General features: G+C 47.5%; 1 protein-coding gene across 1 annotated transcript; it reads left to right on the top strand.

Moving 5' to 3' along the window:
- Positions 1-476: 476 nt before the first annotated feature.
- On the top strand, positions 477-15,830 carry LOC117876608 (caspase recruitment domain-containing protein 8-like; the record flags this gene model as incomplete). Its single annotated transcript, XM_034768860.1, has 8 exons — positions 477-501; positions 670-746; positions 1,947-2,008; positions 3,004-3,227; positions 6,556-6,815; positions 10,247-10,372; positions 10,759-10,900; positions 15,610-15,830. Coding segments are annotated over 8 exons (1,092 nt in total), but the record flags the coding sequence as incomplete, so codon positions are not given.
- Positions 15,831-25,929: the final 10,099 nt, after the last annotated feature.

Below are 25,929 nucleotides of genomic sequence, written 5' to 3' on the forward strand. Positions count from 1 at the left end.
AGTCATGAATTCTGTGCATGCATAGTGCCACAGAATTCCTCCATGACTAATATTATATGTGTGATCAATATGGGATTAGCTTCCATCTGAACTGAAATAAAAAAGTCTCAAGTGTCTCATGCCATCACAGATTTGGCCATTATTTTAACACTAGTCACCCTTGCCCATCTGTCTGTTTATGTGTGTGTGTATATAGATATAATGTGCTACTAAACAGACTGGGCTGGTGAAATGGGCTTTAACTCACCTCTTAAATACTTTTTATGGCTTCATAGGACTTCCAGGCATGGAGATTGGGAAATGCATTGCAGAAATCAATTCCAGTGATCCAGGACCATTATTATTTTTGGTGGTGGTGGTGTCGGCTCATCCCCCATGCTCTGTGGATGTTCCCCAGGATCAGACCGTGTGGGACAAGCTCGCTGAGCAGAAACTGGCACTGGAGACGGGGAAACAGAAGGGAGAGGGATTAGTTGTGGAATGGAAAGGACCAGAGGAGGGGTAACTATGGAGTGAAGGGTAACACTGCTGTGGTGCTAACCTCAGTTTTTAGGCATCCAAGAGTGTAAGGATTGTTGTGCCTGGCCTGCCCCCGCACATCTCTCCAGAGCTGGGGACAGTCTTGCCTTCAGGATGTATTGCCCTGACCCAATACTTTCCCTTCTGCAGGAGTGAGACACAGGAGTGAAGATGCCACTTCAGACTCCTGGGGAAAGGACAGATGTGACTTGTGTCACAGAGAGAAGGTAGGGGATTGTGTTTGTTCTCTGTGTGTTCTGTCCCCATCACTGTGGTGTCTGGGCACTATCTCACACTGTCAGTGTGTCTGTGCTGTGTGGATGCCCCCAAATGGGACACTGTTTAACTCAGAGGAAACCACATTGCCTGTGTTTATATGCTGGGGACAAGGGATGAGGAAATAGAAGAATAATCTTAGAGGTTACAAATGACTTAGCTGCGCTTCTCCTCAAGACTATGTAAAAATGGCCCTTTCTTCCTTGACAGGGCAGGTCCCCATGTGTCTCAAAGCCAGAACTGCTGACTGGTGTAACAACAATGAGTTTTTGCTCCTGTTAACCCGTAAAGTCAATACAGTGAAGAGAGAGCAAGAAGGAGTCTATCCTCAACAGAACTGACATTAAATTGTTATTAAATCGCCAATTAGTGAAACCCCACAGAAAATTCCCAGACAAAAACGGCATTAAGATGGAATTAATGTTAAGTATGTGTCAGTAATTTAGGGGTAAAAAAACCCAAACAGACATGTAACTATTCCAATACCAAGCACTGCAAACCCAGAGCATTCAGAGTTAAGGTTATATCTACAAGAAAGCCAAATATATTAAGATTTGGAAATGCACAGTTAAGGCACCCAAATAATTTTAACTGTGCCCTGGAGTGATGCCATACAATACCAATACAACTGTGATTAGTTAAGCAGAGTTTATAGTTCTATATTAAATCGAATTGATTTTAAAGACACACATCTTCTTACTTAAGATCGCTGCCACCATCTTCACTAAGGACAGCTTGCCTTCATTCCCACTGGGAACAATGGAAGGTGGTGGCTATTTTAAAAGAGGGTCTTTGCTCAAGTACAATCCATAGCCTGTCATTGAGAACAGGGGGAGGAAACCAGAATGAAGCCTATAGTCCTATGAAAAGTCAGGGGGCCAACTGCCCCCAGTGCCCCATAGCAAATGCTGGCCCTGATAGACAGGAAGGTGCAGCACTTTGTAGCAGCACTTTGAATGGACTGGACGGAATGAGCTTACAGCAATCAAGATGATCCAAGCTTAGAAGAGAGTTTTGGTAGCATGGGCAGGTTGCATGCTGAAGATTTTGTACAGGACTCCATGTCTAGCTAACAAGTTCTTCCTGTCACAAGAACTATCCAGCTGAAAATCCTTATTGGAGTCAAGTTAATACAAATGTCTTTGTTTTAGGGTTTTGCAGAAGTACAACCAGAGATTTTGCCAGGCCCAGAGGAGAACCAGAAAACGTACAGGTCAGAGCTTGGGGGCATTATTTAAGTGGAGCTGTTAGTGACACCTAGAATTAAGGTTGCCTGACACTTTCCATTATGAGACCCTGTTTTCAGTTGCTTAGAATTTTGCCAAAATTTAAACTGAAGGATACATTTTGGGGGGAAATTTCAGCTAAATGGTTCAGTTGTTTCTGAAAATAAAAGTAGGGGGAAATGTTGTTTAGCCCATGTTGAAAAATTCTTACAACTGTTTCCTTGAGAAGCTCTAGCACCTCCATGCTTTAGAGCAGGGACTTGAAATTTGGTAAGGGGTTTTTGCTGTTCCTTTGAAAATCTACCTAAATTTGGCCCAAGTTACAAGCCTATGAAAATCACATGCTCTATGGGGAGAGGGTCTGATTAGATTTATAGAAACTTTAGGAGGTGTTTCAAACCCATAACACAGGTTTGTCTAAAGACTGTCAAAATGGGTATGGAAGCATTACTATGTTTAGCTGTACATTGTCTATATCTGATTCTGCCATTGGACTTCTTGTTAGGAGCTAAAATCAGTGTCTTTTCTAAGTTAACTTTTAGACAATCAGTGTAGGAGGGTCTAGTGGGTAAGATTGGAGGGGGGTGTCCTACGCTCTGTCCCTGGCTCTGGGGTTTAGGGTCTAGTGGTTATAGTGGGGGGGCTGGGAGTTGGGACTCCTGTGTTCTATTCCAAAAAATCACATTGCTGGGTAAGTCATCTTTCTCTCAAATACAAATTCAGTGTGTGTGGAGCATTACAGTGCATGAGCCCTGTACTCATACTGTGGGCACCTCAGTTGGATAGCAAAATAGATATTTCTTTTAAAAAAATAGAGCAAATAATCCCTTTTATCCTATCCCCGCACAGCCACTCACTCTGCTGGGCCTGTAGTCTCTGTGCCTGTTTCCCAGCCCATCACACCATGGGAATGATAAAACTGATGGGCACTTTGCATTTAGTGTTGTTTAACTCTCTTCTTCCCTCTCCCTTTGATGTGCAGGGTTCACTTCCCCCAGGCAGGCTCCTTCAGATGCTCTGAAACTGAACTGGGGTTCGAAGTCAGGGCAGCCGTGACTCTCAAATACAACTATGAATCCTGGCGTTGTTGTCAGACAGAACTGGACATGCAGCAGTGGATGATCGCTGGCCCTTTGTTCAACATCTGGGCGGAACCGGCCGGGGCTGTGGCAGCTCTGCACCTCCCCCACTTCATGTGCCTCACAGGTATGGCAGATAAATAATGACTATAAAAGCTCTATAAACCCATAGATCTCAGTGATCTTGTAACAAACCTCAGCTGGATAGCAAAATTAATATTTCTTTTAAAAAAATAGGGCAAATAACCCTGCAAATGCCCAAGCTCTGACCCTGTTGCTGTTTCCCTAGGCTCTTTCTTACCTTTCTTCTCTCTGTGCTGGCCCTCCTCTGGGCTTACCCCTGGAACTTCCTCTGCTCCCCATGTCGCCCCTCTCGGCTTCTTGCCAGAGTCTGTAGTCCCAGGCCTTCTCTCCCCCTAGAACTCCTCGTACCTGGCCAGCTTCCCTTCTGTCTACAGACTGACTGCAGAGTTCCTCCCTGCAGCCCTCCTCCTGCCAACATCCTGTCTTCATAGCCCTATCCCAGCTCCTCCCCAGCTGGGCTTCTTCAGCCATGAGGCCTCATCAGAGTCCCTGGCTCTCCTCCTAGTGCAGCCTGTAAGGTTAATTGCCCTGTTTGACCTGTGTGAGCCTTGTGTGGGGTGGACACTGCACCACAGTGTCCAACGTACTCAGCCTGAGGGCTGCATCTGTTATCTGAAGATGGTCAAAGGGCCTGTCAGGGTTCCCTCCCCACTCTGAACTCTAGGGTACAGACGTGGAGACCCGCATGAAAGACCCCCTAAGCTTATTCCTACCAGCTTAGGTTAAAAACTCCCCCAAAGGCACAATTTCTTCCTTGTCCTTGGACGGTATCGCTGCCACCACCCAGTGAGTTAGACAAAGATTCAAGGAAAAGAACCACTTGGAGTTCCTGTTCCCCCCAAATATCCCCCCAAGCTCCTTCACCCCCTTCCCTGGGGAGGCCTGAGAATAATCTACCAACCAAATAGATTAACAAAGTGGGCACAGACCAGCCCCTTGTATTTTTTAGGACACTAAAAACCAATCAGGTTCTTAAAAGCAGAACTTTATTATAAAGAAAAAGTAAAAGAAGCATCTGTGTAAAATCAGGATGGAAGGTAATTTTACAGGGTAATCAGATTCAGAACACAGAGGATTCCCCTCTAGGCAAACTTTAAAGTTACAAAAAACAAAAACAAAACAGGAATAAACCTCCCGCTTAGCCTAGGGAAAATTCACAAGCTAAAACAAAAGATAATCTAAAGCATTTCCTTCCTATTACTTACAATTTGTAATCTTAGATGCTTAGTTCAGATATGGCTTTAGGAGATGTATTTTCCCTGTCCTGGTTCCTCGCTGACCCAGAGAGAACACAAAACAAAACAAAAACCTTCCCCCACAGATTTGAAAGTATCTTCTCCTCTCATTGATCCTTTTGGTTAGGTGCCAACCAGGTTATTTGAGCTTCTTAACCCCTTACAGGTAAAGGAGGGATTTTATGCTACCCTTAGCTGTATGTTTATGACAGGGCCATTCCCCTAGGCTCAGAGGGTGCCAGCCTGGCTCTTGTCTGGCGCTGCCTGAGGTTGCCACAGCCCAGCAGGGAAGTAGGCAATGGAGCAGCCAGAGCTACTCTCGCCTCCCACTGCTGCCATGCACAGGGTCCGACTCAGGGTTCACATTTTCAGTTCATAATCAGACACGCGCTTTTTCCTCGGCACCGTCGCCCTCGACAGCCACAATTCCGAGCCTCTAGGGCAGTCCCTGCGGCCCCTTCACCTGCAGGCACCGCTTCCCACAGCTCCCATTGGCCAGGAATGGCGAGCCGCGGCCACTGGGAGCTGTGGGGGGGCCGTGCCTGCGGACAGTCAATGTCAGCAAAATGTCTCGCGGCCCACAATCAGAGTCCCCGATGGGCCACATGCAGCTCACGGGCCACAGATTGCTCCCCACTGCTCTAGGGACACGAGCTGGACCCCACTGAGGTGATAATGTTCCCCATGGTTCTGATGCGCTCAGCTCTCAGAGTGAGGCCGTGTGAGACATCCATAACTGCCTCCCCGTAAAGGGTGGCTTTCTGTACTACCCCCAAGAAGAGGTACCGAGGCTGCTTGGTAACCACCACACCCCTCTTCTGGGCATTTCTAGACACTAAACTGTATCCCGTGCCCTGCTGTCTGCACGTGTGCAGAGATGCAGATAAGCCCCACAAATTAATTCCTGCTCCCCATGTCTGTGGACTTCACCCAACACCCCCACCCCCAATCTGCAGTGTAAAAGCCTGGGGCTACATTTGCAGATGTGGAGCCCAACTGTATTTTCCTCTGGAGAACTGTAGCCAGCCGGGTGGCTGGTGGGAGCAGTTGTCTCTCTCTCCTCTGCTTTTAAGAACTTGAAAATTCGAGAGCACAATGGAAATACTTAAATTTAGTGGAGGCAACCAAGTAACTGATGTGCGTAGGGCTGGACTGCTGAGGATGGACGGGGATAGTTAATTAAGGGAGGTGGATGCGAGGGTGTGAAAGGCTGTGTCTTCCGCTCTACCGCTCTCATTAGAAAGTCATTGATCTTTCCTTAAAAGTGGGCGTCAGAAACCCCTAACGACATTTATTTCCTGTTGTCTTTGCTCTTTACACAACATTAAGAATAAGGAAACCACACGGGCCCAGCTGGATTTATTTGGATACGGATTGGGTTTTATCCCTTTAAATAGTTGGAGAGCCATCCACCTGGCCTCCACTCTTCTACTGCAGGAGTCACCAGAACCTAACGCAGCAACAGTGTCCAGTGAGCATATGCAGCTAGGCCCTGTATGTTTATATAAATAGTTATAAAACACCATACAAGGACCAGCTATGTGTACGCACTGTTACTGTGTCAGGTTCTGGTGGCGTCTGCAACAGAAGAGAGGAGGCAAACTGGGTGGCTCTCGGCTGGTTTAAAGAGAAGCTTCCCAATTCCTATTCACTACATCTGTTTAAAAAAAAAAAAATGCAGGTCATGGACTTATCGAGGGCCAGATCACAGAGTTACCAGCCCTGAAAAAAGGGGCAGGATCAGGAACCAGACTGGGATTCAGTCACTGTTCAGTCCCTCCTCTCCACCCTTGCTCCATGGTGGGCGAGAGTGGGGAAGTAAATCTGTGTCGGCCCTATACTCGGCGCAGATCACTTCTCCTGTAAGCCAGCTCACCCGACCATCAGCAGCTCAGTCCCCTCCAGGAAAGGCAGCAGAGGCCCTTTACAATATGTTTGATTGCTGTAACTATGCACCAATGAGTAGTTATAGAACAAACAAGAGTCCTGACTCCTAGTCTCCTGCTCCCTTCCCCCCCGCGTAACTGAGAAGAGAGCCTAGGATTCCTGGGTCCCCGCCCCTTGCTCTAAACCTTGGGCAGTGCTGTCATGTAACAGGTAAAACAGAACCTCATTCTCTTTGACATCCATTCCCAGGGGGAGAGGCTGGCGTCTCCCAGATGCGAATGGCCCATTTTGTTGATGGGAGGCTGACACTGGAGGAGCCAACGCGAGTGATGCCTTTCCACGCTGTGCTGGAGAACCCCCGTTTCTCCTTTTGGGGAACTGTTTTGAAAAAAGGAATATCTATGCTATCTAGTCCAATCCACGGTATCACACTGCTTTACCGGGCACTCAGGGCTGAAAATATAACTCTCCACCTCTACTTGATACCTGACATCCTTCCATTGAGAAAGGTAACTGAGACTCAACAAGAGTGAGCCAGATTCACCATTTACCACACAGCACATAGCCTGGAATAACTCAGAACATCCTGTAACATGCACGGTTGTGAGATAGCTGCACAAAGAGAAGTGTAGCCAAGGTTGTTTCTAAATTCCATGTGATTCTATATGCTTTTTACTCTCTGAAATATGATATTCTATCTAGGAAGTGATATGTGTGGACTGTTAAAGGTGACCCGTGAGAGATTTTTTAAAAAAATTAGGGGGGCAGTGGGAGGTGTTTAATGACATATAAAGAATTCCTGTAAGACTATTTACTATCAAATTTTTCCCTGTTTGTTTTATAACTTACAAATTTCAGAAATGTCAAGTCTGGTCTTCACTGGTTTTGCTGGAGGATCACTGAGAGGTCTAAGTTGTGCATGTTGTTAGCTGCTACTATCTTAAGTGAAAAGAGGAGTGTGTTGAATCTTTAACACAGGATTACTCAAAAAATTAGTCATTCAAAGTAAATCTTTTTTTTTTTTTTTTTTTAAATCATTTGGGTAAATTTTTTGTCAACAGTTCAACTTTCACTCTGATGTCATCACCTACACTTGCTGTCCAGTCATCATAGAATAAAAAACCCAAACAAATAAATTTTTAAATAAACCATTTCAGGCCTTTGTTAGCAATCATAACGGAGGGGGGGGAAGGCAATAGACCTATTTTTTCCCCCTCCAGTTGCAGGTCACCTTGAATTGAAAAAAAATGGAGTGAATGAATTATGCCTGCAAACCTTCTATTCCAATAACACTAAAATGTTTAAAGTTAGAATTTCAAAAATGGCTTGTTTTGTACATTTTGATTCTTAAACATCAATTCCATTTTGAAATAAGTTTGTTCACTAGTTTAGAGATGTAATGTTTCAATCTGACACATTCACATATGCTTTAGAATTTTTCTGCCTTCTTACGTCAGGAGGGCATATTAAGGGCACCTCAGATTAAGACCAGACAGCACAATCAAAGGAATAAAAGTTGAAGATAACAGATTGAAGGACAGCAGCCTACAGCTGGTATTGTGCTGTTCATAACTGTAGAACAGACTGAGACAACTCTTTCCTGGAATTTGAGACCTGGTTTACATCTCTAATGTAAGATCGAGCTGTAAAATAATTAGGGAAAAATCAGATGATATCATTATATCTGTTGGAGATTTGTGGGTTCATTCTCTAACCAGAATTTTAGCTGGAAAGGGGGAAAAATTAAGATTATCTAAACCCCAAAGGAGTAAGGACTTGGGGTAAAGTTTTCAGAAGCACCCAAGTGGCTTAGGAATTGTCGTAGGGTCCCCATCTCAGAGCACCCCCCATGGCATAGGTTGGCCCTGCAGGTATTCCACCCTCAGTTTCCCCTTCTCAGAATACTTCTCCAGCACTCTCTGAGGCTAGTAACACCCACAGCACGGGGCAACTTATTAATATGGATGTCTCAAATCACAAAATAAAGTTCAATGCCATTGGTTCCAGCTCTACCACCTTCTGTGACTCCAGGCTCTTTATGAATCTACACCTTCCTTCAGACTGGAGGGCTCTCACTCTTACCCCAGGAGTCCCCTGCTAGAGTCCAAAGCGCCCATACAAAGGGCCAACACAAACAATGTCCTCCCACCCTGGGCCCATAGAAAGTACCCATCCCTCCTGGGTTCTCCTCCAGGTCACTTCTCCTTATGCAGAACAGTGGCAAAAGCGGGGGCTCCCCAGGGCTTTCCTCTGGCTTGAGTCTCCACCACTCAGGCTTCACTACTTCTGGTCGGCCTCCCTCCTTCCTGGCACCCAAGCCTCCCTCTCTATCACTTGACCCCAGGTGCTCACCACCCCTAATCAGGCCTAGCCAGGGCATTCGTGTTCAGTCATGGGTGACCTTAGACTCTCCTTAATGGAACTTTTCCCCCCTGTGACAGGAGCCTACGTCCCACTTGCAGAAAAGCCAGGCTTAGGGCCAGATATACAAAAGTCACCTCAAGATGCAGATAGGTGCCTAACTCACTTAGGCACATAGTGGGATTTATCAAAGTGCCTTACTCCCATTGACTTTCATAGATTTCAGGGCCAGAAGGTACCACTGTGATAATCTAATCTGACCACCAGTACAACAGAGGCCACAGAACTTCCCCAGAATAATTCCTGGTTGATCCAGAACAAATCTTTAAAAAACAAACACCCAATCTTGAACTAAAAATGCCCAGTGATGGAGAATCCATCACAACCCTTGGTAAATTGTTCCAGTGGTAAAAATGTATGCCTTATTTCCAGTCTGAATTTGTTTAGTTTCAACTTCTAGCTAGTGGATCATGTCAGACCTTTGTCTGCTAGACTGAAGATTAACTACATGGCAGGGCCTAACCTGCTTTGACCCTTTTGAAAGTCCCACCTGGCACTTTTCTCTAGGCAGCTAAACACCTGTGTAAATTTGGCCCTAACTGCCCAACTCACTCTCGAAAATGTGCCTTAGGCTCCTAGGTCACCTAGGTGCTTGTCAAAATTTTGCCCTCATTTAAATTTTCTATGGATGCAGGCATTAACTGAACAAAGAAGCAGTTGGGCAGGTGGGAACAGATCCATCTTTTCGTATGGGGGAGAGCAAACATCACTAGGCTTGGGAGGATTCAATTTTTATCAGTATATACGTCAGTAAATGTTGATTTCACGATATAAACACAAACTGATGAAAAAATTTCAAAAATTACAGATAGGCCAAGCAAGAGAAATGCTGATTAAGAAGTTTTCAGCGTTTGATTTGAGGCTATTGACTTTGTATTTGTGGACACGTTGTTTTACCACTTACTAAACTTTAATTTTTTGAATCTCAACCGCTACTGGCATTAAATAATTATCTGACCAGCCCCATCGTTGCCTGATGTCCCCGTAATGTCCCACAACTGTGAAAATTTAAATAGATAAAAATAGAGGGAAAATGCTTAAAAATAAATATTAATATTTTCTGTCCAAATTAAAAATTGAATTTTGCCAAGCCTCATTAGAAATAAGGCTACGAATCGGTCACAGAGTCCATAATTTTAAGAGATGTCTGCTTTGGCTTCAACCCCGGGGGGGCAGGGCTTGGCTTTGGTGTTGGGTGTCAGCTCCATTTCCGTGATTTATTGTTTCTTGCCCATGTCCTGTCTGTGATTTTAATAAAAATACCTGTGCCAAAATTGAAGCCTTAATTATAAACAATTAACATTGTACCAAGATTGCTCCTCAGTTGCCGTTCTCATGACACTGTTTCCCCTTGTTGTCATAACAATAGGCTCCTCTTTCCAAGGACTGCTGTGTAGGAGGAAAATGGGAATTAGGACCCTGCACTGGCTCTCCTGCCCCTGTGGTAGTTCCTACACAATGTGTCTTCTGTGGCCCTGTCTGCCTGTATCTCAGAAATGACTGTGCTTGTTCTTTACAGGTAATTGATGACAATGAAAGAAAGTACAAATCAATACGTGTGCGCAAACCTCCTACAACTAAACCATTGACCTATGGCTCCCATTATGCTGTATCTAGCACATCAGATGTAGAGATAACACCTGAGGTGAGTGAAATTATCTTCTGTGCTTCAATGAAGGCATAAAAATATCAGGGCCCTCTCCTGAAGTCATCATTGCAACTTAGTCATGGCACTAGGGGGCGCTGTGCTGCAGAGAGCGAGGTATAGTAGGGGGCGCTTTCCCCTCACAGTCCGTGTTGGCCCCAGTGCCCTTGTATAGAGCTGCAGGATGATGTGCTCAAGGAATTTTGAAGCAACATTTGGATGCACTGAAGGAGAGAGGTGAGGAGTTTGCAATAATCAAGGCAAGAGGTGACTGAAGCCTGGAGCTAGGTTCTACTGGTAACTGGGATATCCTCTGCCCTGTTGATTCCCAGCTCTGCTGGCTCTGGCAGGGTCACCCCTAACGGAGCGCCTTGTCTTCACTGCAGGAGCTGGAGTTCTGTTATGTAGATCCCCAGGATGAACATCCATACATGGAGATTTACACCCAGGACTTGGTGGACAAACTGGAGCTCCACTTGGTGAAGCAAAGTGATAGGCAACTGATCTGGAAGGCCCTTGTGAGACCAGGTAGGTTCAGCTCAGCAGAAGATCTTGGCAGGGGCGAGAGGTTTGTACAAGAAAACCCCTCTCGGCACTTGCTGATGGTCAGTGCAAAACTCAGGTGCCGACCAAGGCAGTGGGGGTGCCCCACAGCCTTGTCCTATTGTCATGGACTTGGAGCTGCCTTGTAACATTGTATTGATACAGTATGGTGGCTTGGTGATTGTGGTGTTTGCTGAAACCATATATTGACTATCAGGGGGTAGCTGTGTTAGTCTGTAGCCACAAAAACAACGAGGAGTCGGGTGGCACCTTAAAGACTAACAGATTTATTTGGGCATAAGCTTTTGTGGGTAAAAAACTCACATGCATCTGAAGAAGTGGGGTTTTTTACCCATGAAAGCTTATGCCCAAATAAATCCATTAGTCTTTAAGGTGCCACCGGACTCCTTGTTGTTTTTATATATTGACTTAGTTGATCCAGAAAAGGCACTCAGAGGTGGATGGCTCCTGATAGCTACTTCTCAGCAAACACTTAAGGGCTTTAAAGGCACAACTGTTAGCGTTGATAATACTGGCTCTGTCAACAGCTGAGCCTATCAGACCAGATTACACAGAATAGCCTTTGCCCTGCAAAGAGAGGAGAACACAGACCCTGGAAAGTTCAAAGAGCGACATTCTCTCGGGAGGAGAGTGAGAGGTAAACAGAGACCCCAGGGTCTGCTGGGGTTGTCTGGAGAAGTTAGGCCTGTCTAGGTAACCATTATGGGTTAGTAGGACTATAGGTAAAATACAGAGACAATGTGGGTGAGGTAATATCTACTATTGGACCAACTTGTGGTGTTGAGAGACACATGCTTTTGAGGTAAAATAGACATGCCTGTAGGCGATATGTAGTTTTAAAATCCTTTCCACTGAAGCTTTCGTTCCTACTAAATAAACAAACAGTACTTTTGTTTTAAGAAAACAATGAGGAGTCTGGTGGCACCTTAAAGACCAACGGATTTATTTGGGCGTAAGCTTTCGTGGGTAAAAAACCCACTTCTTCAGATGCATGAGATCTTGAGAATCTCAGGCATCCTGTTGAAAAGCTCTTGAAAAGTTTTAAAATCATCCAGTGGTTGCTACTGACAAGATGACCTCCGCTTCTGGGGATGATCATAGAAGAGCAGGGCAGGAAGGGTCCTTGAGAAGTCATAACATCCAGCCCCCCTGCACTGAAACAGGGCCCAGGAATCCTAGACCATCCCTGACAGGTTCGTCCAACCTGTTATTAAAAACCTCCAATGATGGGGATTCCACAACCTCCCTGGGAACCCTATTCTAGAGCTTAACTACCCTTAGAGTTAAAAATTTTTTCCTAATATCTAACCTAAATCTATCTTACTGCAGATAAAGCCCATTACTTCTTGTCCTACCTTCAGTGGACATGGAGAACAATGGATCACTGTCCTCTTTATAACAGCCTCTAACACAGGGGTAGGCAACCTATGGCCCATGTGCCGAAGGCGGCACGCGAGCTGATTTTCAGTGGCACTCACACTGCCCAGGTTCTGGCCACCGGTCTGGGGTCTCTGCATTTTAATTTAGTTTTAAATGAAGCTTCTTAAACATTTTTAAAAAACCTCATTTACTTTACATACAATAGTTTAGTTATATATTTAAAAACGTATAGAAAGAGACCTTCTAAAAACGTTAAAATGTCTGACTGGCACATGAAACCTTAAATTAGCGTGAATAAATGAAGACTCGGCACACCACTTCTGAAAGGTTACCAACCCCTGCTCTACCATATTTAAAGACTGTTATCAGGTCCCCACTCAGTCTCCTTTTCTCAAGACTAGACATGCCCAGTTTTTTTTTTAACCTTTCCTCACAGCTCAGGTTTTCTAAACCTTTTCTCATTTTTGTTGCTCTCCTCTGGAATCTTTTCCATTTGTTCACATATTTCCTAAAGTATGGCACCTAGAATTGGACACAGGACTCCAGCTGAGGCCTCACAAGGCCAAGTCGAGTGGGACAATTACCTCCTGTACCTTACAGGCGGCATTCCGGTTAATATGCCCCAGCATGCTGTTTTGCAACTGCACCACATTGTTGACTCAAATTCAGTTTGTAAGAACATAAGAATGATCCTTTTAGCCCAATATTCTGTCTTCTGACAGTGGCTGGTGCCAGATGTGCCAGAGGGAATAAACAGAACAGCAATTATCAGATGATCCGTCCCCTGTTGGCTAGTCGCAGCATCTGGCAGTCAGAGGCTTAGGGACATCCAGAGTATGCAGTTGCATCCCTGACCATCTTGGCTAATAGCCATTGATGGACCGATCCTCCATAAACTTATCAAATTTTTTTTTTAACCCAGTTATAGTTTTGGCTTTCATGACATCCCTGAGCAACGAGTTCCATAGGTTGACTGTGCGTTGTGTGAAGAAGTTTCATTTTGTTTGTTTTAAACCTGCTGCCTATTAATTTCATTGGGTGACTCCTGGTTCTTGCGTTATGTGAAGGGGTAAAAAAAATTTCTTATTCACTTTCTCCACAATAATTATAATTTTATAGACCTCTATCATATCCCCCCTTAGTCATCTCTTTTCTAAGATGATTAATTCCAGTCTTTTTAATCTCTCCTTGTATGGAAGCTGTTCCATACCCCTAATCATTTTTGTTGCACTTCTCTGTACTTTTTCGAGATGGGGTGACCAGAACTGCATGCAGTATTCCAGGTGTTGGCATAACATGGATTTATATACTGGCATTATGATATTTTCTGTCTTATTTTCTCTCTCTCGTCTAATGGTTCCTAACATTCTGTTCGCTTTTTTGACTGCCTCTGGACATTGAGCAGATGTTTTCAGGGAACTATCTATAATGAATCCCTGATCTCTTTCCTGGGTGATAAGTAATTGAGAACCCATCATTTGTTTGTATAATTGGAATTATGTTTTCCAATGTGCATTACTTTGCTTTTATCAACACTGAATTTCATCTGCCATTTTGCTGTTTTCATCTGCCTTTCACAGTTTTGTGAGATCGCTTTGTAATTCTTCACAGCGAGCTTTGAACTCCCTGAGTAATTTTGTATCATTTGCAAACTTAGCAACCTCACTATTTACCCTCTTTTCCAGATCGTTTATGAATACGTTGAATAGGACTGGTCCCAGTTCAGACCCCTGGGGGACACCATTATTTACCTCTCTCCATTCTGAAAACTGACCATTTATACCTACCCTTTGTGTCCTATCTTTTAACCAGATACTGATCCATGAGAGGACCTTCCCTCTTATCCCATGACAGCTTACTCTGCTTAAGACCGTTTGGTGAGGGACCTTGTCAAAGGCTCTCTGAAAATCTAAGTACACTATATCCATTGGATCCCCCTTGTCCACATGTTTGTTTGACCCCCCTCAAAGAATTCTAGTAGATTGGTGAGGCATGATTTCCCTTTACTAAAACCATCTTGACTCTTCTCCAACAAATCGTGTTCATCTGTGTGTCTGATAATTCTGTTCTTTACTGTAGTTTCAACCAATTTGCCTGGTATTGAAGATATTCATCCATCTGACTCCTACGTGCTACCACAATACAAATACTAAAATGGGGGAAATACACTGAAATTGGGTGTAGCAGTCCTAATTACGCAATCCACAACAGATCCCTGGCCCGTGCTCAAATTGAGGTAGAAAGACTGCTACCAGGACTGCACTGTGCTAGGGATTGTCCCTGTCCCAAAGAGCTGGCAATCTGAGCCGGAAGCCGACCTGGTGCTGGGTGGTTGGGGGTCGCAGTGGGTCGGCCATTAGAGAGGCAGTGGTTGGCTGACCCTAGAAGGAAGCAGAGGCAGACGAGCTAGCTGCTTATTGGGCACCAGGCTGCGTGTCTGGTTGGGGATGTCTGCTAAAGCCCATGAATTGTACGTTCCTCCTGCTGGTCAGGGAAGCAGGACGCAGTGTCTGTTTCTGGGCATAAACAGATGACCCCAAAAGTATACCAGACTTCTATCACTGATCGCTCGTCCAAACTGAAACTACCCTGCAGGGCTCAAAATTACAGCTTTCTGCCCAGCCAACGGAGCAACAGTATTACAGACATTTACAATGCGCTGAGCTTATCATCCTGTACTGGGCGTTTGACGTATCAATAATAATAACCAGAAGCTAAAAGCCTGAAGGTACAGCTGTGTGTGCTTGTCATCTTGAGATCACTTACTGCTGTTTTAATTACAACACATTCGTTGTTACAGTGGGTTTGTTCGCAGATTTCTTGAAAAAGTAATAAGGAAAAAGATTTTAAAAACACGAGCCTAGCGGGCACCTTGGGCAGAGTCAGCGGTGACATAAGTGCTGTTGTACAGAGACATGTCACTGGGTGCACACGGTAACTCGCACTCACCAGATGCCAGATGAGTGTGTATGTGTGTGTTCAGTGTGTAAATTTCTATTTGGTGTTCTGTGGGGGGACACAGAGCAGCTGTCTAAGAACACGGGCATTGACACACCTGTTGAGTCTGATATCTGGGTGCAGTCTCTGACAGTGGCCAGGAACAGATCCTTCAGGGGACTCTGAATAACTTACTAACTGGTGTATCATTCGCTCAGCTCCAAAGATCATCACACTGCCATGTGACTGGCTTAGCCAATCAGATCTGCAAGTGCCCTGTGTGGTGTGAGGTGAGCAGAGTAAACAGAAAATTATGATAAAAAAGTTTTTCACTCTTCTTCCCTCCCCCCTTCCAGGTGACATTACGCACAGTTCACCATCAACAGAATGCCACACAGGTCAGTTCATCTCCCCTGATTTACAGAGGCCTTATTTTAGTAGAACAGAAATTACAGAAGAAAAAAGACCTAACGAGTCAATGGCAGAACCAGGACTCCTACCCGCCCCCTGTACTGTAACCACTAGGCAGTAGTCCTGCCCTGACCCAGGATTCTAATTCAGAGCAGGTTCAGGGAGTGAGTGGACATCAAAGGGGGGAATTCTGACAGGAAAGGAGAGAGGCTTTGGCGTTGGGAGGTATTCCAGCGAGGAGGGGAAGAGGGTCAAGGTAACTGAGTTAAGGAGGTATCTGTGGGAGGGGACAGCAGAGGCATGGGGAGGGGTGAGCAAAGGGGAACCACACAGACTGGACCAGAGGCAGTGAGGCACTGAGTACAGAGCACTGGGATTGCGAGGAGGTACCAAGCATTTGCTGTAGAGGAGAGAGGTGTTACATGAAGGGGGAGAGCCTGGGAGTGAAGGAGAGCGGGGAATGGTACCTGAGTGGGGAGTGGCTGGACTGGACTTTGTTGGCCCATGTTCTAGGAGGTGGCACGGGGAAGACAATGAGAGATCGCCTCCTGGACACCCTGAAAAACCTCCGAGAGGCAGAGCTGAAGGAGTTCAAGAGCAAACTGACTGACATCAAGCTGGAAAAGGGATACCACAGCCACATACCTCGAGGTGACCTGGAGAAAGCAGAGCCGGTGGAGCTCACTGAGCTGCTGATCAGTCACTACGGGGAGCTCTATGCAGTGAGAGTGACCACGATGGTGCTGGAAGCTATCAACCAGAGAGACCTGACAGAGAGACTTCGCAGGGCAACAGTGGTTGGTCAGGAATGAGCCAGTGGGGGAAGATCAGCCTCCTCTCTACAGGGGATCCCACTGCGTCTTCATCTCTGCATCCTCCCTGTTCTCTGAATTCTAAGCACCACTCAGACGGAATATACTCCTCTCTCTTTGTAAGTCAGAACCCTTGGGAACTGCATACAAAGCCAATTCCTTTCCGAGTTCACGTTTTTCTGACCCTTTAGGATCAGGTTTCACTTGAATTGTCTCTCAGTCCCCCTCCCTTCCCCCAAACTCTTTTCAACCCCCCACTCCTATCTGCAACCTGCAGTTTTGATTTTATTATCCCCCTACCCACTTGAATACATTTGTTCTCTATTTATCATTCCACTAGTAACTCTGCAGGGTGTTAAACAGCAGCTATTAAAGTTAGACATTTTTAAATCACCACATCCAGGTAACTTGCATCCAAGAGTTTTAAAAGAGCTGGCAGAGGAGTGCTAATGGTGATTTTCAATAACTCCTGGGAAGTTCAAGAAGACTGGAAGAAAGGGAATGTTGTGTCAGTATTTTAGCAGGGTAAATGGGATGACCCAGGTAATTATAGGTTGGTCAGCCTAACATCAATCCTGGGCAAGATAATGGCACAGCTGATATTGGACTCGATTCATAAAAAATGTAATTAAGGTAATAAAATTAATGCTAATCACAGTGGGTTTGTGGAATATAGATCCTGTCAAACCCACTTGATACTCTTTTTCATGAGATTTCAAGTTTGGCTGATAAAGGTAATAGTGTAGATGTAAGATACATAGACCTGTCTATACTACAAAGTTATGTCAGTGTAAGTCAGCTTGTTTTAGCTTAGTTTTACGTGTCCACACCTGCATTAGTCTCCTGCTAACATAACATCACCTCTCCAGATGACCGAGCCAGAGCTGACCTATTTCTAGTCTAGACACTGCATTACCTATGTTGATCCCAACGGTTCTCCGGCAGCTGTCCCACAATGCCCTGGTTGCCCCCGTGACAGTGACCATTCTGGTCGCTATTGTGAAATCCGTTGCCCAGGGGTTTCAGACTCCAGAAGTCTCCTTCCGTCCCCTTGAAAAACTTCATTGTGTTTTGGAAATGCCTTTTCCTGATTGTCCACCTTGGCAAGCATGCAGCAGGCCAGGGAGACTACCACCACCACATCTGGGGCTCCCTTGCAGACCTGCCACTTCTACAATGAACTACACCCCCTCCCAGCACCCGAAATCTGACCAGGGCCACTTTGCAAGAGCTAGGCATGGGATCCCCCACAATGCACAGTGAGGAGGAGGAGAAGGGGGTGAGCAGCAGAGGGGAATACAAAACATGCTGGGAGCCAGGAGCTGCTTGAAACTCTGCCGGAATTGAGCCTGTCCCATCACACGAGCGTGGATGAGCCCGGGGATGACGGTGAAGGGAGCTCAGGTACGTGTATCGGTACATTACTCCTTATATTCAGAAGAGCACCGGGAATACAATTAAAATTAATCTTCTGGAATACATTATCGTTGCCACTTCAATCAACTGCTATATGCTAGGAAATGAATTCAAAAAGATTATTGTAGCAGTCCTAATTACGCAATCCACAACAGATCCCTGGCCCGTGCTCAGATTGAGGTAGAAAGAAGAGGTGGAGGTAGTGTTCACCTTTCCTTTTTCCTGTTTTTGCTAGGCATGGAGGACAACAGTTTTCCTCATGCAGAGTACTATGTACATCCATCCAGTGACGGCCCTTGTACTGTCAAGAGATCTCAATGAAACTTTCATGGAGATACTGTACAATCCTCCCCAAATCACTGTGAGGGATGGTAACCTTGTTTCTTCCCCCACGGTAGGAGACATTCCCATGCCACTCTGCAGGGAGATCCACTGGCACACTGCATTAAGTGGGCTAGCAGCATTTAGGCTTGGGCAGCTTAGGGACGCTACCAGCAGCTGCATTCTCTGAGCTTTGGTCAACCTCAGGAATGAGATATCCGCCAAAATCACCACTGCCTGTGAAAATAGCGACAATATTCAATTCACGGCATTTTCCCTTTACTTATACCCAGGGGCTGCTGGCATGAAAACCTCCAGTGTAATAGGTGCCCATCTTCCCATACTCCTCTGTACTCTTGTTTGAGCTGAAGAGCCGCACTGTGATGGGCTGTCCCAAAGCTAAAGAGGGGGAGGGATAGCTCAGTGGTTTGAGCATTGGCCTACTAAACCCAGGGTTGTGAGTTCAATCCTTGAGGGGGCCACTTAGGGATCTGGGGCAAAATCAGTACTTGGTCCTGCCTAGTGAAGGCAGGGGGCTGGACTCGTTGACCTTTCAAGGTCCCTTCCAGTTCTAGGAGATAGGATAAAGTGACCATTTGCATTATTAAATAAAGATCTTTGTGGGAATAACATAAGGGGAGTTTTCCCCCTTCTGCTCCGACTGTAAATCTAACAGTGATTCAGTCTGTTTTTATCAGCAGTTTCTGCCGGGGTGCCCTTGAGAGGTGACCCCTCCACGCCCGCTGAGCACCTGATCCAGCTCACGTGAAGAAAGAAGCAGTCCAGGGAGATGTTCCAAGATTCTCCAGTCCCCTGCAGCTTGTGACTGCAAACACAGGGATTGGAGGGGGCTGAATGATCAAGAGCAGAGTGAAAGACAAAGATGGAGAGGTCGGATGCGGGAGGAGAGGCAAAGGGACCAAGAGGTGCAGTGGGAAGTGCATCAGGACATGAAGGCCCAAACCTGTCTCCAACTACTGGGGCATATGGTGGCAGACACCTTTGCTATAAAGCATGTAAGACTCCACATGCGTCATCTTCGAGGATGACTCAGAACAGTATACGTTCTGAGAAGACATCAATGCCGTTAACAATCAAAAGCTCACTCAACTAGGGGGCAGATCCTCACAACATATGTGCAAGTGTTCCCTTCACCCAACCACACCTGTCACTAACATTGACGATGGATGCAAATGGTCCAGAGGATTATGGCGCTACATGCCCAAAGACTCCAGACACAGCAGCCTTTCCATCCCATGGAAAACTTCATCGTTTCTGCTCCCTATACCCCCAGAAGAACAGGTGACAGCATCGCATGAACTGGGGTGGTGGAACCAGGAGGAGGGGGGGGGGGGAAAGCACATTCACAATGCAAATATTCAGGGGGTCTGCCCCCATGTAAACTTGTGCATGCACAGTAGGATGGGGCAGGGAGGTGCAGGGGTGGTGTTAAATAGGTCTTGGAGCAGTGGGAAGTTCCAGAAGACTGGCAGAAAGCAAATCTTGTGCCAGTATTTTAAAAGGATAAATGGAATGGTAACTATAGGCCTGTCTGACATCGATCTCAGGCAAGATAATGGAGCAGCTGATACAGGACTCGATTTATAATAACTAAAGGAGAGTAAAGAGATTAGTGCAAATCAGCATACGTTTATGGAAACCAAAGACTGTCACATTAACTTAATAGCTTTTTTTTTTTTTTTTTTTTTTTTACAAGATTACAGGTTTGGTTGATAAAGGTAATTGTGTTGATGCAATAGACTTCTGTAAGGCATTTAACATGATACTGCACAAAATTTTGATTACAAATATATAATGATATAATATTAACGTAACTATAGTGCCCTCATGGAGAAGATGGAGTCTGCTCTGCAGGTGGCTCTGTGTATCGGGGTTGGTTTTACCGCTGCAGCGCCTCCTGCTGGTTGTTTTGGGAATTAGCTCCTTCAGCACTGTGCCTTCGCTCATGGTGTCCCACTCACCCTTACTCAGTCTCCATCATCCTCACAGTGGGACTCACATCATTCCCAGACCATGGTGTCCACTTCTGGACACAGCCCTCCAGCTGTGCCTTCTCCACTGGCTCTTCCCCGCCCCCATTCCAGGGGAGCAGCAGCTTCTGGTTCTATCACTTGCCTCAGTGGCTCACTGCAGTCTTCAATCTCGCCCCTTCCTCCAAGGGCAACTGCAGTCTGGCTTAGCCACTCTCATCACTGGCCAGGTGGGGGGAAAGTAGGGGAGCAGGACTGCCCTCTACTCTAGATCCCAACCCAGGGACCCTCTAGTAGCAGCCACTTACTGCCCTCCTCTAACTCCCCTCTATGACCTGCTTCCCTGGGCCACTTCCCCACGGCCCCAGCACCTTCTCTGCCCTTTGCATCAGGGCCCCAGTCTGGTAGTTGTCAGCCTAGATCTCTACCAGCCTCAGCCGCTCCTGCCCAGCCCTGCTCTGTCTTAGCTGCTTCCCTAAGAGCCAGTTCTTCTCCCTTTGCCATCCAGGGAGAGAACAAGCGCCTCGCCACCCTACAGCCTTCTTATAGGGCCCAGCCTGGCCCTGATTGGCTGCTTTGAAGCCTCCCCTTGATTGGCTGTCAGTAAGCTCCTGGTTGGCTGGGGCTCTGTGCAGCCTCTCTGGCCTGCTTTAACCTCTTCCATGCCAGAGTGGGGCAACTGCCTCACTACACTCTGGCTGAGAAAAGGCATGCACAGGAATGCAGCAAGAAAACTCCCTCTTCCCCCAGGGGCACCTGTTCCACCCCCCCCCCCCCCCCCGTCCCGAGCAGTCACATTCACACACACACCAGAATAGTACAATGGATATAAGACAGGGAACTATTAATGTACAGAGGGATGAAAGGAGAAAAACAACAAAGGGAAAGATGGGGAAGCGATAAAACAGGGTTACATCGAATGCGAGGCCCCACATGCCCAGTGGTACCACAGTCTGAAAGGACAGACACCGAGCAACACATCTGCACTCCGAGTTCAGAAGGCCTGAGCAGAGTTCCAGTCAAGTGGTGAGTCTTGGATGCTCCTGGTCACCGGTGCCAGTAAACCGCTCCAGTGCCCTCTTCTGCCACTCTCTGCAAACCCACACCGAGCGACCACCTCCCGCTTAGCTAGCTGCCGCCTCCCTCCTTATTCCCAATGCAAGGTCACAGTCCCCAGTACTCTCAGCCCTATACAGCTCTGGGCAGCCGTGATACTGGGTCCAGCTCCGGCCTGTCCTCAGGTGATTCTTCCCCGGCACAGTGCTCCTCCTGGGGCGTCCCCAGTCAGCTGCTCTGTCCCTTCCAAGCTTCAGGCAGGTTCTCAGCTGTGGGGGGCCTCTTGTCTGTAGCTCCAGACACATTTACATTTAGCCCTATTAAAATGTATAGTTTGCTTAAGCCCAATTTACCTGCTAATTGAACTCACTCTGTATCAGTGACCTGTCCTCTTCACTCATCCAATTTTTGTGTCACCTGCACATTGATAAAAATGTTAAATCATTCATTCATTGGTGATCCCTCGCTTCGAGGATGATCTCTACCATGGATTTACATATGGGCCCTGAGATGACTCAGGAGTCCGGTCCTGGAATCGCAAATCCGCCTGCAATAGGTACAGACATTTCGTGGCAGACCAACTGCCTGCTGGGAGAAAGTTCTTTCTTTTTCCTTCCTTCTCTCTCTCTGTTAAATAGCGTAAGGTCAAGAACTGATCCCTGCAGGACCCCACTGGAAACATACTCACTTCCAGGCATAAAAGTAAATGGGAAGACTTACCGGTGCGCCCGGTGTCGGCGTTCTTGGGGGATGGGGCAGCTCTGGGCCTCTGTAAGGGGCGGGGCCTCGGGCAGAAGGGGCGGGGCTGGGGATAGACTCCCCCAGCCAGCCCTTCATGGAGGGGGCACAATGATGCTCCTAAGCCGGCCTGGAGAAAAGGCCAGCCGTGGCCCCAGGAGACAGAGGAACCCAGAGCGGGAGGGGAGAGAGAGCCGCTCCGCGTGGAGATGGGGAACCAGGCTCCCCTGGCTGTGGAGCAACCCCACCAGGTGCCAGGAGGCAGCGGCTCAGGGAAAGGAGACATTGGGCCTGTTGTGTTGCCAGGAGGCAAGGCAGCAAACCCCACGTTTCCCCGCCAGCCCCGCGACGAGATCCCCTGTCGCTGCTAGGGCCTGGGCTAGGACCCAGTGCAGCAGGGTGGGCCTCGGGGCTGGACAAGCACTAACCCATAGGCCAAGGGGCCTGAGCTATTGACTGTTTACTGAGCCCAAAGCCCAGAAGCCCTGAGCCCTTGGCTACGTTTAGGTAGAGCGCTCATGAAGGAGCTCCAGGCCACAGACTTCTTACTGGCCCAGCCCACAGCTACCACATGCCCAGTGGCTCGGCTGTGACCCCGCTGTGACATCTATTCCCCGCTGCTGTGACCCATAGCAGTTACTGTCCCTTGGCCGTTCTACAGCCTGCAATGGAGATGAGTCTGGAAGGTTTCCTTGCTGTCCTAGTGCAGAAGGGTCCCCTAGCCCCACACGACTGGCCCCATCCGACCCCTTGCACACTGGCAGAGGCTGGCCAAAGAAGCCATTGATATTGCTCTGCCAGCTCACAGCAGAGGGTTGGGTTCCTCTAGTGCAGATTGGTGTGGGGCAGCATGTGGGGACACAGTGCCCTACCCAAGGTCGATAGCAATGTGGGGTGGAGGTTGGCAGTCTGACCCCCAGCAGAGCTACACAAATCAGGAGCACACAACATCATGGGGCTCAAATGCTCAAAGGTTTTTATTGACAGACCCATAGCAGAGCAGGCGGGACAGAGCTGTGCTGGGACAGGGGAAGGCTGCACGATAGGTGACATGAGTCTCAGTGAAGCAGGCTCTGGAGAGACAGCAGGGTCGGGTGTCTCATGCACATCAGGATGTCCTTGGCGAGACTCTCGCCTCAGTACGGGCTGTGGGCTGGACACAGAGGTGGGTGAGAGGTGGTTAGGGGAGTTCTTGCATCTTCTCATAGCTCGATGAGGAGAGAAGCAGCACGTGTCCTTTCACTCTGTCATCAATGCCACATGATGCCCATCTAGGGTGACATTTTGCAGACATTAGCATATTTGCATCAATTCCCACACACCAGAACCACATTTGCCTCCCCAGTTCAAAGCGACACTGTGAGACACTCACAATTGAGTAGGTAGCTGCCTGCATCTACAGGGAGCCTTGTCTGATGGCTGCACGTGAATGACTACTTCGCTCATTTCTATGCCATATGTCCAGTATTGTTCCTGCCCTCCAGGGTGACCAATTGTGTGTGTATTTTACACACACACGTAAACTTTTGTGTTTAAATAACAAAATCCTGCATAACTAGAGTAACCCCCAAAATTATAATCATTGCCAAGGATCAGTTTGTGTGTAACATCCTTTTATCCCGCCCTTCGTGTAGGTTGTGAGCTCAGTGGGGCAGGGACTGGCTCCCACTATGGGTATGTCTGCACTGCATTGTAAACCCAGGGCTGTGGGACCCGGGCTTGCGGACTCGGTGTTTCCAGATCTGCACTTGAGCATCCGCGCAGCATTGTAAATCTGGATATACACGATTTACTGGTTGCTGGACCCGGGTCTCACAGCCATGCTGATGTGTCCATAGTGTTCTACGTAGATCTTCTGATTTGCATCTGCAGCGTCACCTGCATCGACACTGCAGAATGGCTGGGCTTGGACCCGAGTCACAGTGGGACTCGGGCTGTGACCCACCCGCCTTGCCGTGTCCTGGGACCTGGTCCTGAGTGCTTGCTGACCTGAGTGAGACTGATGTGTGTGTGGACAGAAGGCGGAATTGGGCTCAAACCTGACTCAGAGCCTGAGTTTGGGAGGCTTGGTGTGTGTGTGGGGGGGGTTCTGGGTGCGGGAGTGGGGGGAGGGGTCTCTGTATAGGGAGCTACTCCCCCTGTCCACCCAGACCCCCCACCCACACCCAGAATCCCCGCTGAGTCTCACCCCCACACACACTGGGAACCCCCACATCACCAAGCCTTATCTCGTGCACCGAGACCCCCCGCTAACTTCCCCCTCCCTGTGGTGCAGAGCCTCCTGTAGCCAGGGGGAGTTTTGGGGGGTTGATCTGACCCAGCCCCCGCTGCTCTGTGCAGTGAAGGGGACGGGGAACGTCCCTGGGCGGCCGAGGCATCCCCAGACCCCCACAGAAACCATTTTCTGCAGAAAGTAAAGAGAAACTGGGGGGAGGGGGGGGCATTTTCCTGCTTTGCTGCAGTGGTGCAGAATTCCCCCAGGAGTAATAATAATCTCCTCCCAGAGGGCTCTCTGAAGCAGCTGGTGCTGACCCCGTCGCTGGTTTATGGATCACTGGTGTGATCTAATCTGGCAATTCCCATGTTCCTACATGATCTCTGGACAGAAATGTGGTTGGAAAACCATTTAATTCTATCCTGAGGCCCACGGAGTCACTCAAGGGATGCACTTGGCTGCTGGTCTCCCACCTGCCCCCAAGGACCTGCTATATATTGCAGCCCCCTAGTGCCTGCAGGTGCCTCTGGGCTCTCTCTAACCTGGAGAAACTCCGAGCAGAGATCCCTGCAAATCAGGCTTCCCTGCTACAGTTGCCACCTCTCTCCAGAGAGAGACTGGCAGGGTCCTGCCAGGGAACAATTAACAAGACAAAGAACAGGTAAAGTTCCTGAGGTCCCAAAGCAAGAGGGAATCTACTCACCAGCTCTAGTTATACACGAGTGTCTGAAGCTTTGTGGCCAGCTCGTTCTGGTTGATTCCTTTGAGGACGCCCATGGCCACCTGAAGAGCCCCCGCCGTGGTGTAATAATTTACGATCAGGTCACACACAGCGAGGCGGTTTGCCTCCTCCAGCTTCCCCTTGGGGATTCTGTTACAGCCCTGGGGCACCTCCGGAAGGTTGTTTAGTTTTGCCTTGAATCGCTCGAAATCCTCTTTCCCCAGCTCATCCAGAACCTCCTGCAGGGCATCTTTCAAGGTCTTAGGCATCTTGGCTTGGCTGTTTGCTGAAAGTGGAACTGAGTTCTTCACCAAGGCTCTCTTTTTATCTTGTTCTCTTGCCCCTCCCCCTTGTCCTCTTTCCTATATCTTTTCTCTTCACTTGTCCGTGTCCTTGCCCTCCCCACTCTGAAATTTCCCCTCTGGTTCCCCCTCCTCCCCCTGTCCCATGTCCTCCCTGCCTCGCCCTATTATCTCAGACTCCTGGGACACAGAGTTGCGTAGGGGAATGAGAGCTGTGGCCACAGAAGTCAAGCAGTTTCCTAAAATCAGGGAACTGATTGGGACAGGTCAGGTCTGTGGGTGCACCAATGTACTTTAATCAGATTCAGCTTTAGCAAACTTTCAAATCATTGTAGGAAACCCTCCCATCTCCTTTCATTCCTTCTCTCTCTCCCCTACAAATCTCTGACACATACCTGCACATGACCCCCTCTTCCCCTCAAAATATACCCAGCATGTACACACGTGCGCACACACACCCATCCGACTTCCTCACTGTTTCATTGATTGATTTCAGTTTAGATGAGCACTAATAAAAGAGAGGCCCATGCAGCATCCTTGGCACCTCTGCCAGTTTTTTAAAAATACACTAATATACCCAGTTCCCTGATGCCAACTCTAATACAGAGTGACAATATAAACGGCTGAAATTAATCAACCACATACAATCCCCAGCGTCCCACACCCAACAAAGGAATATGTGCTTGCCTTCAT

The sequence above is a fragment of the Trachemys scripta genome, chromosome 4, assembly GCF_013100865.1.
Source record: "Trachemys scripta elegans isolate TJP31775 chromosome 4, CAS_Tse_1.0, whole genome shotgun sequence".
In the NCBI taxonomy this organism is placed as follows: Eukaryota; Metazoa; Chordata; order Testudines; family Emydidae; genus Trachemys; species Trachemys scripta.